Genomic DNA, 14,070 nt, shown 5'->3' on the forward strand with positions numbered 1-14,070 from the left:
GCAGCACCATTTATTTCGTGCTATTTTTAAACATATCAAGTGCTAATGTGACTGCCCCAAATCCCAGAGTTTTCTCTCTGGAGAAGAAGATAAGTAAGGGGCTCAGCATCTCTCCAGCACAGGCTGTGCTGCAAAATGTTGCTGAAAGTTGTTCTCCATCGCTAACAACACACTGCCAGACATGGACCTGGTTGAGTCTTCCTGGTCTTCACTTGCCCTTTTCCCCATCTCAGCTATTTTTAGTTAGCATCCCATGCTTTTTGCTGAAGGGTGTTGGTGAGAGCCTGGAACAGGGAATCTCTTAAATGAAAAGAAATGTTGTTGGTAAAACATATTGGAGATGAAAATCTATTGACAGACAGGGCTAAAATACACACAAGAATGTTTTTCTTAAGCAGCCACCCAGGAACTTGGAAAACTTGCTCGTCTGTTAGAGATTGCTGTTAGCTAAAGGTCAAACAAATTTGTACTGTCGGCTACAAAAGGGAAAGCGTTTGACGGAGTGTTATCGCCCGTGGGAAGTGACTGTTGAGATCTGGCTACAGGGCCAGTGTTACCAGGGGTGGGTGGAAATCTGGGTCCGTTTCAGCACCGAGGCGGGTGCCGGCGGGTCTGTGCCGGAGCCCATGGGGCCAGGCTGGTGGCATCCCCGGTCATCTCTGCTCCGTGTGCCCCGCGGGAGGTACAGGCTGGGGGATTTTGGAGCAGGACCTGGGGGGCTGGAGCTCAAACTTTGCAAACGACTGAGGAGGAAATAGCTGCAAAATCTTTCTGTTAGGTCCGCTTGCCTTTGTGCTGCTCTGACAGCGGGAGGTCCAAAGCCGGGAGCATGCCGTGCTCACCCCAGGCTGCTCCCACACCTGGAGGGATAAAGGGACGCGGTGACGCTGTCCCTCCGCCGCCTCGTGATGGTTGGCCGTGAGACTTTCCCCATCTGTTCTCACAGTGTTTTGGATCCAGGGTGCCCTCTTCGTGTCTGCTTTACCCGCCGTGCGTGGGTGGCTTTGGCTGGTAGGTGATGTTACTCCTAAATCCTCAATCCTTTGTGAACCCCCGTAAAGGCTGTGTTTTGCTGCCTCGGGGCTTTGTTTTCTTCTTGGTTTTGTGCTGCCGGTGCCGTGCAGCGCCTGACAACGTACTGACAGTTCTCCCAGTGTGAGAAATGAGAGAAGTATTTCCCAACTGTTTGAAGAAATTACTTTTGATCTGATACTGCCTCACTTATCAGTCTCACTCTCTCTCAGCTGGCTTGCACTCTGAATTCAACTAGGAAGTGGCATTAAGTTTTTTGCAAATCTCCTCAGGGCATTTCAGATGATCAGGCGGTCCCTGGTTCACAGCTCTCCTGCTGTATCGATGCCCAAGTTGTTCCACTGTTCCTTTTGGGATACAAAACACGGATGCCCCAGAAGGTTTCCAAGGAACAGGCTACGCAAATATTTTTTCATACTGTGTCAGTGTTTGCAAACTGGACGTGTGCTTTGGAGAAGACTTTTCCTGGAGTTCTCTGCGTCTCTTGGCTCCAACTCCTGTGTCAGCTCAGCGACGTATTGCTGCTATCGGTTCAGCAGCATCCAGAGCCTCCTGCATCCTGTGAACCTTGCCTGTGGCTCTTGTTTGTTGTGTATTGCAGAACTCATGGTGCTGGGGAAAAAATAACATTATGTTTTTATCATTTCTCACAGAGAAATAATATCCCTAGAGGATAGCTGTCCAAGCAAAGGCCTCACATTAAAATAAATACAAATAGAATAATAAAAAAACAGGACCTGAAGATTATCTACTCCATACCCTGTCCTGGTGGTGAATTAATATCAACAATACCTAAACATTTATGGAAAACTCTTCACTTTCTGTGAGGAAGATTAAGCACTTAGTAGCTCAGCTGTGTAATTCCTAAATTACAGCTTGCAGAGGGCTCACTTTTCATGGTAAAATAAAATATCACTGGGCTCTAAACATGCTGACTTGGAAACACTCTGGGTTTTCAAGAGACCGGAGCTGGGCATTGAAAGAGCTGTGTGTTGGCATGCAATGCCACAGGACGTGGAGGCTCCCTGGACAGATGTTTTTTGGGGGAAGAAGTGGGTATCTGCGTGGAAGGTAGTTGGATTTGGGCTGCAGGCGTCTAATATGGTCTGCTTGAGCTCTGCCATGTGTGCTGGGAAGATAGTTGGTTTTATCGCATCTTTGGTTTCTTTGCAAACTTTCCATGAAACAAATGTGTATTTGTAGGGCTGGCATTTAGCTGGATGAAACTGTAGACGGCTTGTTTATGTGCAACACTAATTATGGACATTAACTTTATTTAAATATTTGGGTTGCTGCTTTCCCAAGCTGAAGGTCTTCCCTGTTCTCGTCTTTTAGTGTGATGTTGCAGAGGCAGAGCAGGTCTGGGTGACGCCTGATGTTTCAAGCCTTGTTTTATGCCACGTTAAGTCACCTCTTGGCAATGGAGGGGAGGACCACGTCCAGTGCCAGCTCCGGTCAATGCCAGCTTCTGGTGGCTCAGGTGGCTCAGAAGGTGGGACCTGGCATGAAAAGCCTCTCTCACAACAGCGGCCGTCCCTGTAGCCAGCTCCTCGTCCCACCAGAGTGCCTTGCAGAAGCTCTTGCTGACCTCCACAAGCACAGGAGGCCCCTGGTGACTCCCCAGTGCCCCCCTCGCCTTTGGCTCCATTGTTTTGGGAATGAGGAGATGAAGTCAGTTGCAGTCTAAGAATAACTTGTAAAATGAGCCGTGCTGTGGGTCCCTGTGCAGACAGCAGCGCTCTGGTTCCTGGGAGCCTCTTGTGTGAAAAAACCCCCACCCAGCCCTCCCGGCTGGGGAAGAGGGACGGAGCGCATGATGCCATTGCCTATGAGCCGGCCCTGCCAGAACATGACGTCGCTCCATGAGGTAACACGTCCCCTTTGTTCGAGTGGCTTCATCCCTGGTCCGACTTTATAACCATATTTGGGAAAGTCTGCGGAAAGCTGCTGGCTGCGGGGATCCGAGGAGCCGCTCTTTGAGTCTCAGCTGCACTGCAGACAGCTCCCACCTGGAGGGTCAGGACGCCCTGGCCGCAGTGGGGATGCCCTGGCCGCAGTGGCGGGGATGCCCTGGCCGCAGTGGCGGGGATGCCCTGACTGTGCATCCCGCAGGCGCGCACAACTTCACCTCCTCTGTCTGCTCCAGGGATGGGGCACGGGCACAGGAGCAGAGGGAGTGTGGACAAGCAGCGGCTGGGTAGGGACTGCCATGTCACCTGGGGTGTCCCAAGGTCTCAGCTCGATCTCGTGCAGGACTCGGGGATCAGTCTTTCCCACGCTGCTTGAATGCTGCTCTCGCAGCCCCTTTTCCTCAGCCACTGGCAGGGACACAGACACCCACTGCTTGGCTTGACCCTGAGCTCACTCGCTTTGCCGAGTGCTAAGGGAGTGTTTTACACTGCCCTGTGGGCAGCCATCTGCCTCTCAGGGGGATCGTGAAGAACCTGTGGCCCCAACCCAGCAAGACAAGTAGGATTTACTCCTACAAATCTGAGGGTCGCATTGTGCTGGTACTCCGGGAGAGGCTTGCGACAGGATGAGGCAAGGCAGTGAGATGGGGAAGGAGCATTGCTTCACTCCCATTGCTCAGAGGGGAGCCTGCAGTGATGGAGTGACCTGCTTGTGGTCCTGCAGCGAGTCTGCAGCGGAGCTGGGAGTTACATCTGGGTCTGCTTTGTGTCAAACCCAACCGTCTCCTGGCACAACTGCCTTGCAAGGGCATATGTGAGAGTGCTTTGTGGTTCTCCCAGGAGAGCACAAAGCATACAGAACATTGCAAAAATGCTTGTATCCTTGCCTTACATTTTCGTATCAACAATTACGATTTTGCCGTGGGAAGAAAAACATGTAGTTTTTAAATGAATATTTGTGAAAAAGTCTTTTGGGGCAAATTCCTTAGAGAGAGCTAAGACTTGGGCCAGCATTTGAAACTCATAAATTCAAAATGAACGAATAAACTGTCATCGTGCTGTGACAGCCTCGGGGAGACGAGGGTGCTCGCCGCTGTCTGCCAGTCCCAGCGTGCAGCTCTCTGCTCAGGACTCGCTCTCAGCAGCTGCCAGTGTCTCCCGTTGAGCCTTTCCCTGGACAGCCCTCCATCTCTTGTATTTGCTTCCTAACAGCCTTGCTGTTCTTTGGAAGCTGATCTCTGCAGTGGAGTCTTTGGGCACACGGATGAAATGCAGCCTCCTCTGGGGTGGGATGCATCCGTTCAGAGTGACCCACTGCTAAATGGCTTTGGGAGGGAGGGGTGAAACCCACCAGCGAAGGGCCCTTCTTTGTGTTCGGCTGCAGCTCTTGGAGGTGATGTGCGGTGGAGCTGGAATCCCTTTGCCTTGGAAAATCCCTGCTTCAGTGTGATTGAAACCATTAGCTGGTGATGAAGATCTCCCCATGCTGTTGCTCTCCTGTCTGTGCTGAAAGGCTGAGAGCTCATCGTGCAGGAGAGCTGTTCAGACTGTTCCTCCCAGCCTGCCTGCTGGGGTGTCCCTGCATCTAGTGCAGGATGACAGCGTTGCTCCCTGCACACAGAAAAATCGGTGGTTTTTTAGATTTCCATAGCCACTGTGGCAACAATCTCTTATTTCCCCTTCTGCACACAAGTGCTGTTAGTTTTACTGTGCTTCCTATGAGAGGTGCAAGCCAAAAGACAAAAAAAGGAATCAGATCAGCAAAACCCTGTAATTTTTCCTGGCTGAAACATGCAAAAACACATAGGGTTTTTCCTCCTCTTTTCTGGAAAGTCTGTTATGTATGTCAGGCAGTATCAGCACAGCACTGCTGCATGGGGCACCATGCTGCTTTTTATTCCTGGAGTCTAGAAAAGTGTTTGCCATGGTAACACATAAGACAACGTTTCAGCTGTGCAGGCGACCCTCTTGGGCAGTTTGCTGCTCTGTCAGCTGATGGAGGGCTCTGGAAGCAGTGGGCTTCGTTGTGTCTCACAAACCATCTCACATGTCCCTCTGTCACTTGTCCTCTCTGGCTGCAAGGTGTGGAACGGTGCAGCCTGGCTTTTGGTGGGGGTGAGAAATGGGAGCATTGCTGGGCATTGCTCGGAGCATTTCTGGGCAGCTGGTGCTGCCTGCGGTGTTTTCTGTGCCTCGGTTTGCTGCTCACTTTGGTCGTTGTCTGTCCTCCCTAGTTGCTGCAAGGCTTTATCCGCGGGAACTGCCAGGGACTGAGCACCTTCGTATCCTGAAGGTGAAATTCAGTGGGTATTTTGGCAAAGTACGTAGAGTTGAGATCGAAAAGGGGGAACTGTTTCCACTGGAAGTTGTGCTTGGGAAAGAGGACTGAGGCAATCTGGGAAGGGCTCTGGAGTCAGGAGTGGGGCAGAGAAGATAAATAAGAACAACTATTCAGTGTTCACAGTGCAGAAAATTAGGCAGTATCCAGTGAAGCGATGCATCTAGCAGGTTTCAACAAATGAAAGAAAGTACTTTTTTAAAGCACGTGAGTTTCGGAGCTTGTTGCTGTAGGCTCTTGTGGAGCCCAAGCTGACTCAGGAAGGGGAAGATGGCATCGTGGAAGATCAGTCTGTTGGTGGCTGTTAAATACGACAGTCCAATGCAGTCTCTGGCTCCGAACATCCTCGGCTGCTGGCTGCCAAGAGCTGGGAGGTGTGTTGGGGAAGGATTGCTCATGGATCTCCCTGAACACCTGGTATTGACCACCATTGGGGGGTGGGATCTGGGGCAGGATGGAATAGAGAGCAGAGCTATTCTGATGTCCCTGCAACCACACCTGCTGTTAAAACACAGTGTCTGGGCCAGAATTGGGCCCAGCCCTGTCCCCAGGACTCTTACTTGGGTCACACAAACATGAGGCAAATTGCATTTCGGGGGGGTTTGTCCTGGATCAGGGAAGGCTGGCTGGTTGGGGGAGGCTAGTGGGAAGAGCCCAGCCCGGCTGATCCACAGGGAGAAAGTGCTTTTCCCCGAAGGACAGGGTCTCTCTGTTGCAGGTGCTCCATGTACTCACCCCATGTGTCCTGTTGGGCCAGCCCGGCTCAGGAAGATGGGCTGGGAGATAGAAAAGCTTCTCCCTTGCCTGCAAGCTGCACCCAGCAGCCTGGAGGGCAGATGCTTTATCCCTCCTGCACTGTTGCAGGCCCCTTAGTGGCCACTGTACCGGCTCCTGTGCAGACTCTGGATGGAAATATGACCGTACCCAAGCTGCCGTCTTTCCCTAGCACCTCTGGAGCTTCACTGACCCACAAAAAGCTTAGCTTTTATTGTGGCTTACAGACCTGGAGCTTCTTTTCTACTGAACCGCTGCAACTCTCCCCCAGCCTGCACGCAGGCTCCTCTCCGCACAGACGCTTCTCTCCGTCTGTGGATGCTTTTCCCATTACTGTTCTGGCCGGGCTCCATGCACCAAAAGGGCTGGGGAAGGCACAAGCCAGCACTGCCTCCCCCCTTCCCTTCCCTTCCCTCCCTTTTTTGTGAAATGAAGGCAGAGCGGGCCCACAAATGACATAATGAGAGCATGACATCAGGCTTGGCAGGCAGAGGCGTGCTATACTCTGCTCAACATTATATGTTCTGTGGAATTAAGAAAAAAACAGCCGTGCACCAAAAAAAGCCTGTCCACCACAGCGCTGCAGAAATAAACCCCCTGGCTGCCCTGGGCTTGCAGCTGCGAGGCCATGGAGCCTGTCTGAGCATCACCAAGGGACAAAGCGGGTGGCACCAAGCCCTGCTGCTCATTTCCATCAGCAGCTGCTGGAGGGCAGCAGCTATGTGAGGGCACGCCAGTGCTCGATGCTTTTTACCCCCAGAAGTTACCTGACCCCATCTGCAGGAGATCTCGCTGGCAGTTTTTGTGACTGATCCGTCCTCACACTCCCGGTGAGACGGGCTGCTGTTAGCCCTGCGGTACACGCAGCTCTGGAGAGGTTGGGTGGCATACCCAGCATCACACAGGGAGTTGGTAGCAGAGCTGAGATGGAGCTGAAGGCTCCCAAGGCTCAGGTTGATGCCATCATTACTAAATGTTCCCTTATCTGAAGTTTCACCTTCCCCGCACAACCAACTCCTCTTCCAGAAGAAGTATTTTAAAATCTTCCTTTGCTTGGCGTGTAAGTTAAATGTGTCTGTTTGCTGGGGCATTTAGAGAGCTGCAAGGGGAGCTCTCTGTAAGGCATCTTTTGCACAGTTTTTGTTCTATACCGTAGTTGTTGGTGGGTTTTGGTGCCCCTTGTCCCACAGAGTGCGGAGAAGTGAGCCAGCCCTCCCAGCCTCCTCTGGCATTACATGTCTCCATTTTATAGGTATGGAAACTGAGGCAGGATCGAGAAGTTGTGACTTGCCCATAGCTGCCCTCTTCCAGGCAGCACAGCGTGTTCTCAGTATCCCCCATGGCACAGTAAACTAAATTTTTCTTTCTTCTCGTGGAGAGGGCGGCAGTCTGTGTGCGCAGTGCATTTCAATGGGGAGCCTTGTTTTCTGCTGGCTTCAGCTCTGCTTTGAACCTGCTCCGAATTTTCTCCAGCCTGGCAGTGGGCTGGGAAAATACAGTCGTGGCAGTTTGTGGCACCGAGAGGCTGAGCTCTGTCCCACAGCCTTTGCCTTGGTTTTTATTGCTCAGTATTTCCTGATTTTTTTTTTTTCCTGCAACCTAACTTGGTTCACAGCCATCTTTCCCATGCCAGGAAGGCATAATACGATTTTCCATACAAGTTGGAGAGGGACCAGTGGGAGAAGGCAACCAGGCAGCTGGGAGCCCCAGCTCACTGACTTGCAGCTGGAGGTGGCAGGCGCTGGCATCCGTCACCGTTCCTCACTTCTCCAAGCTGTCCTGTCAACGGGAGCTCTGCTTCCCTTGCAGGCTCTGCACTGAGGAGGTCTGGGGAGGTTGAAAGCTGGGAGGTTTTATACCGGTTCCTCATCAGATCATGAAGGCAAGGGTAGAAAATAGCAAGGGAATTGGGCTCTGGTTTGTAGGTAACAGTGGGTTGCCATCTAGTGCCTGGTCTGGATGGAGTTCAGCAGTGTCTGTGGGTGCTGGATGGGAGCTCAGGCTGTGGAAGACAGAGGGTGGGAACCAAGGTCTTGGGATCCCTTGGAAAGCATGTGAGCTGTAGTTAAGTGACAAAGTGTCAGGGTGTAGACAGAGCTTGGGTTAATTACAACCTCCAAGGGCTCAGAGCATCTCGCAGCCTCTGAAGCAGCCTTGCCTGGGAACCGAGCCCCAGGTTTCTCCTTTGAAGCCTGCTGGTGGAGCTTCTCCGCATGCTGGGCTGTGGGTCAGTCTTGGCTTTGGATGACGGTAGTGGGTGCAGGATAGATGGGTGAGCTCAGATGGTACTATCTGGCAGCATCAGCTTGGTGTACGCAGAATGACAGCCAAGTTGTACTATCAGGAGAGGAGGAAAAAGGCACAGGAGCCCTCTCCAGCCCTTCCACCATGCCGCCATGGAGGCTCACTGGGGCACGATGGTACTGATACCCCAGAGACACGCATCTGAGGGGCCTGACGCCCTCCCAAGCTGTCCTGGCCATATGAAGCAGCACAATCCCTTGAACAAATCAGAGTGTTGAGGGTTGTCACTTAGTAGTTCATGGGGAACAGCTCCTCCTGGCCCTTTCTGAATAAAACCTGCTGGCCGCAGCCACAGCACCAGGCGTCCTGCACCCCTTGGGTCCCCACTGGATCACTCCTGTTCACCAGGAGCTCCTTCCCCCATGCGTGCCGCTCAGCAGGCAGTGACATCTAGTGTCAGTCCAACACACTGTGTAAAAGCAGCACTGAGTGGGGAATTACTGCCTGTATTTGCATTTTACCTCTTTGCTGAAGCTGGTGGGAGCAGCTCTGCCACTGTGCATCTTCCTGGAGCAGGTACCAGGTCACAGTCATCCCTGGTCCTGCTCTTGGGTAGGCATGGAGCTGACTGACCCCTGGGAGTCGAGGATTTGGGGTCTTAGCCTTCACTTATCTGAAGTTTAAAAGCTTTCTCTGAGATGAAATGGAAATAATGATAAGGGATGTTTGTAAAGGGCTGGGGAAGGCTCAGGACCAACCACTCCATGCCTGGCACTGTGGCAGAGGGATGGAGATGAGCAGAGCTGTCCTGCTGGAGTTGTTCACCTCCTACTTGGGAAGCAGCAAGATGGGAGAGATGGAGAGAAAGCTGCAGAGAGCTGCAGAGAAGGCGGCTGGGCTTGGGGCTGGGTGTCCCAGTCCCCTGCATGGCTCAGGTGCCTGCTTGCCCGATTCTGCCGTCTGTGATGGTGAGAGCTTCACCCGGCCCTGCGTGCTCTCTTCTCCATGCAGCCAAGCAGAGCTGTTGGAAGAGGCTCTTCGAAATGGCCAAGCCCTGATTTTGTAGCAGCAGAACAGTTTGGTTTGGAGGTCTCTCTCGTCTGGGCAAGGAGCAAGAAGGCGTCAGAGCTGAAGCACCATTTCCTTCTGTCTTGGGCTTGAGGGGCTGCCTAAAAACTAAATGGGTTATTTCCAAGTATTTCAAAGGAGAAGAGAAATAGTTGTACTGGTCTCCCTGTAAGGTAACTGGTCAAGTAATGCAAGAAGGTGCAGAGGCAGAGGAGTACAATTTACAGAAAATGTCAAGGAGAGGTAGAGCAGGAGCCTCCCTGAGGAAGGATCTGACCTGGCTGGCAGCAGTTGGGATTCCAGTCCAAGCTGTCCTGTGTGTTTGTCTTGCAAGTGGGAGCTGGAAACGGCTTTGGAGGTGACTTTCATGTCCCCCGTGCAGAATGTGACTTCCATGTGGTCTGTGTCACTTCAGCAAAGGATGCTCTGTATTCTTTAACTATTGTCCCAGCTACCCCGAGACAAAAGAGCACTGGCTTGATCGAATATTTTTGCTAGCATCCTTTTTTTAAGTGTATTTGTTGAGCTTTTATTTTGCACATTTCTTGGACTTCTTTATTGGTGTTGCTGGTGAACTCTTCTGAATCCACTCTCAGCTTGGCAAAGAACTCTTGGACAGCAAAATTAGGGAAAATAAACTCAAACCTTTTAAAGAGACATCCATCCCCGTTACTTATCCCCAGAGTTTCCTGGAATCGTACGTAATTTTCCTGCCAGTTTGGCAGAATTCTTTTCATTTGGATAAATTAAGTTTAAATGTCAGATCAAACCAAGAATTAATTAATTAGGGGATAAAAAATAAGAGGTGAGACAGCAAGAAGAAATTATGGGAGATGCTTGTAGGAAAAAAGGTGAGAAGGGAGGTGGGCAGGAGAACGTCTCTGTTGACACGGCACGGCTGTGGCTGCTGTGAATCCAGCTCTGTCCGCCTCCCTGGAGCTCTGCCAGAAATCCTTGAAGGATAATAACCATTTCATGGGCTCAGAATAAGTATTTTGATGCTGTTAAAAGAAGGTTTTGGCCAAAAGAGATTCATCTGAAACCAAAGAGTGAAGTTTATTGGAAACGAGTGGAGACGGATCAGCGAAACTTTCACTTCTTAGCTGAGTGACATTTTAAAATTGAAAAAGAGGACGTGGGGTGAAAAGAGAGAGCTGGACTGGAGGACAGAAACAATTTTGCTTTGGATGAGTTGAAGGCTATTGGTGTTACAGGGAGCAATTAGAGATTTTTTAGAACGGTGTTCCTTTTATAAGGACAATCTAACCTGATTTTAAACAGAAAATATTCTTTGTTACTTCTTTCCTTTTAAGCTTTTCCAAAGAGAGACAGAAAGATCTTTAAAATGTAAAAAGCTGAACGCATCAATTGTGTAATTAATGATCAGTTCTTTGGCACTAGAAATGGACTTCGAAGTTCTGCAGAAATTTTTCTCTATGTTAATTACTATGTTAGTCTAAATTATTTCTTAATTACTTCTTTGAACGTACATTAGACTTGAATATTTTTTTAAAAGGATACATCAAATTTAGTAATACATTTGTCATGTCTGTAATTACTCTAGATACACTGCAGAATGGTATGCATATAATGATAGTCCTAATCTGTATCTACGCATTATACAGAGCTTTGAGCAGCAAATGGTTTATAGCTGGGAAAGGCGTTTTCTTTGGCCAGCAGAAATGCTCCGCTTTAACACACCAAAACCTTCCGCTCTGGAGTCTGGAAGGAGTTTGGAGAGAGGCTCTTCTAAGGTCTAGTAATGGAGGAATGACAAAATGAAGTTGAACGAAAGCTGAAAATTGTGTTTTCTTTCTCTAGGGATCTTTCCAATAACAAGATCAGTGGTTTAGATGTTCAGATATTCGAAAGCCTGACTTCTCTGGCAAAACTGTAAGTACACACTGCACCCTTCCAGTCCTCCAGCTCACCGTGCACGTTTGAGCTGGTACCTAGAACGCATGCTTGTGTTTCACAAGTTAGCCTTGTTCTTGCTTGACCTCATCTGTCGAGCCCCAGATAGATGTGTCCATGGACTCCTTCCTCAAGGCATTTAGCTGCACAGTCCAGTGATTCGCTTATTGGCATGCAGAGAGTTGGGCAGGATTTGACTTGCTGTACTGCAAGATGGAGAGGAGATCAAGGCACGAGAATGAGATTCGTCGCAAGATGTTTGTTAGTACATGGAAAATTATAAAACTGCAGTGTCCAAATCCCAGTTGTCTTCAGAGGGAATTGGGTACGGAGTCTGAGGGTCCTTTGAGGAGCCTGGCAGTAGTGGGGGAAAGGCCCGATGTCCCACCGCTCCCCACACCTTGAGCTGTCCTGTTTCACTAAAACTACCCAGACTCTGTCTGGGCCAGGAGAAGAGGAGAGGAGAGCTTTGACCATTAGCAAACTCACTGGTTCAGCTGCTGATGAGATGAGTTTGCACTGTTATGTGCTGATGGTTCATAGGGAAGATTAACTGTTTTTTAAAGAGAAATTGGACTGTCAGATCAAAAAAGGCACCAATACAGCAAGCCCCAAAACCTGCTTTGGTGGTTCCAGCTGAGTACCTGGCAGCTTGGACAACCTGCCATCTTCACACCTCAAAAATCTCCTAAAAGGAGGACTTATGGAAGGACTTGGAGCACTGGAACTGGATTTGAGTGTGGGAACAGGCTACCTAAGGAGGTTGTGGAGTCTCCATCCTTGGAGATACACAAAAGCAGTCTGGACGTGGTCCTGGGCAGCCCACTCTAGGTGACCCTGCTTGAGCAGGGGGGTTGGACCAGGTGACTTCCAGAGGTCCCTTCCAACATCAGTCACACTGTGATTCCGTGACTTAGTGCCTGGATGGGCATTTTGCTATCATATGCATGTGGCTTTTGAGACTCAAGGTGCTCAGAGGGTAACTACTACTCAAGCAGAGCTTGGGATGAAGGTTGATCCTGTATGTTGGCCAGGAAGTTGTTACCAGCGTGATGAACTTTCCTTTTCATTTTCCCTCTTTTACAGAGATATAAGCCACAACAAGATTTCTACATTAGAAGATGGAATATTTGATAATTTATTTAATTTAAGTGAAATGTAAGTTCATCCTCTTTGTTTCCCAGTTCTTTATTTAGACCTTTCCTTGAAACAGCTCTTCCCTTCCTGGTGGTGTGGGATGCAGCACTGTCTTGGGGAGACCTGGGGCACATACCCAACCAAGCAGCTGCCTTTTGTACTCTTCTCCAATTTCTTCCTCAAGCTGTGTCCTGCTCCTGGGTCCTGTTGGTGCCCTTCAAGCCTAACCTCTTCCTAGACTTTGCTTCTGTCTCCTGGATACCTCCAACCTCTGCCACTGCCTTTTTGGCTTCCCTGCTTCACTCCCACACCAGCTCCGCTGAGGTTCTTGTCTCTGGCCGTGGTCTGGGTCACACTTACTGTTCTGTTTGTGTGGTCACATCTTGGGACTGGGAGATCTAACGAAAAGGGCACCGACCTGCAACATGGGAGACCCTGACTGAGGTGTCTAAGTCACTTGGAGGCACTTCAAGATGTTGTCCCTAAGTGATTCAAGTTCTTAGGCCTATAACTGAAGTAATTAAAATCTGTGCCATTATGTGAAGGGAGGCAAGGGGAAGCCACACATTTCCAGGAGAGATACATGAAGTCACAGCACAGAATGGCAGTTCTGTGTCTGAATGAGCAAAAGGATTAACCCCATGCAATCGCTTTTGGCAAGTAAGAAAAAAGCTCAGCCACACATTCTCCCTGAAGACAGGACACAAAGGGCATTTTCAGCTCTGCATTTTTGCTTACAAGTGGCACTGAAAAGACAGAAGGTCCAAGTGAGTCTGTCCCTGCTAAGGCTGGCCGGCAAAGTGGTGCTTTCAGTATGAAAATCCGGGGTTCAGCCCCTGTGGCGGCCCGGCCCAGCTGGCGTCAGCTAAACAAACAGCTTTCCATCTCTGTCCTGTTCGCAGCTGAATGCCAAAGGCTGTAATTTGGATCAAGCTTAGCTGCAATTAAAGTTTCCATCTTTTCATTAAACTGCCACATGGAAAGATTATCATTGACTTTGCATTTCTTTTTTGACAGATCAATTTTATTCTCTTAGCTATTTTTTAATGGAGCTGTAAATAGTCTCCCTTAGCTGGAGAGGCTGCCATTACATCCAATGGCTGTTAGATGGCAGACTATTTTAAATATAAGATTGTGTCTGTAATTTGCTTCTAATTGCAACAATTATTTGTAGAGTTAAAAAAGTACTTGGAGTACTTGCCTAATTCTAGCCTCTAGAAAAATCATGTTAATTATTGCTTGATTCCCTATTCATTAACTCCCCTCGCGGTTCTTTCTGAAGCATTTCAGTGGAGTGGCACAGATGGGAACAGTGAGGGATCTGCACACTGCTGTAATTAACACTTCGCACATGTCAAGTTAATGCCTAACTTTTGTCTGATCTCCCCATTACAGAAACTTAAGTTGGAATCCATTTGTTTGTGACTGCAAACTTTCCTGGTTGCCCGGTTGGGTGGAAGACAGAAAAGTGAAAGTTATTCAAGCGTCAGATACGAGGTGCACCCATCCTCCTGAGGTGGCAAACCTTTCCCTCTTCGATGTCTCGTTCGTCAATGCTACTTGTGGTAAGGAAACGCTGGGGGCTGTGGTGTGGGAGATGACTAAACTGGTGGGAGCAACGGGCCCAAGGGCAGCTGGGGATCACATCTAGAC

General features: G+C 49.6%; 1 protein-coding gene across 2 annotated transcripts in view; it reads left to right on the top strand.

Moving 5' to 3' along the window:
- Window positions 1-14,070, top strand: part of PKD1 (polycystin 1, transient receptor potential channel interacting) — a 99,523-nt gene that overhangs the window by 30,171 nt on the left and 55,282 nt on the right. For both annotated transcript variants that reach the window (XM_052773106.1, XM_052773107.1), the window contains exons 2-4: window positions 11,188-11,259; window positions 12,367-12,438; window positions 13,813-13,982. In XM_052773106.1, the coding sequence (XP_052629066.1) occupies window positions 11,188-11,259; window positions 12,367-12,438; window positions 13,813-13,982 (314 nt within the window). The remainder of the gene's footprint in view (window positions 1-11,187; window positions 11,260-12,366; window positions 12,439-13,812; window positions 13,983-14,070) is intronic.

Source organism: Harpia harpyja, chromosome 21 (genome assembly GCF_026419915.1).
Source record: "Harpia harpyja isolate bHarHar1 chromosome 21, bHarHar1 primary haplotype, whole genome shotgun sequence".
Classification (NCBI taxonomy): domain Eukaryota; kingdom Metazoa; phylum Chordata; class Aves; order Accipitriformes; family Accipitridae; genus Harpia; species Harpia harpyja.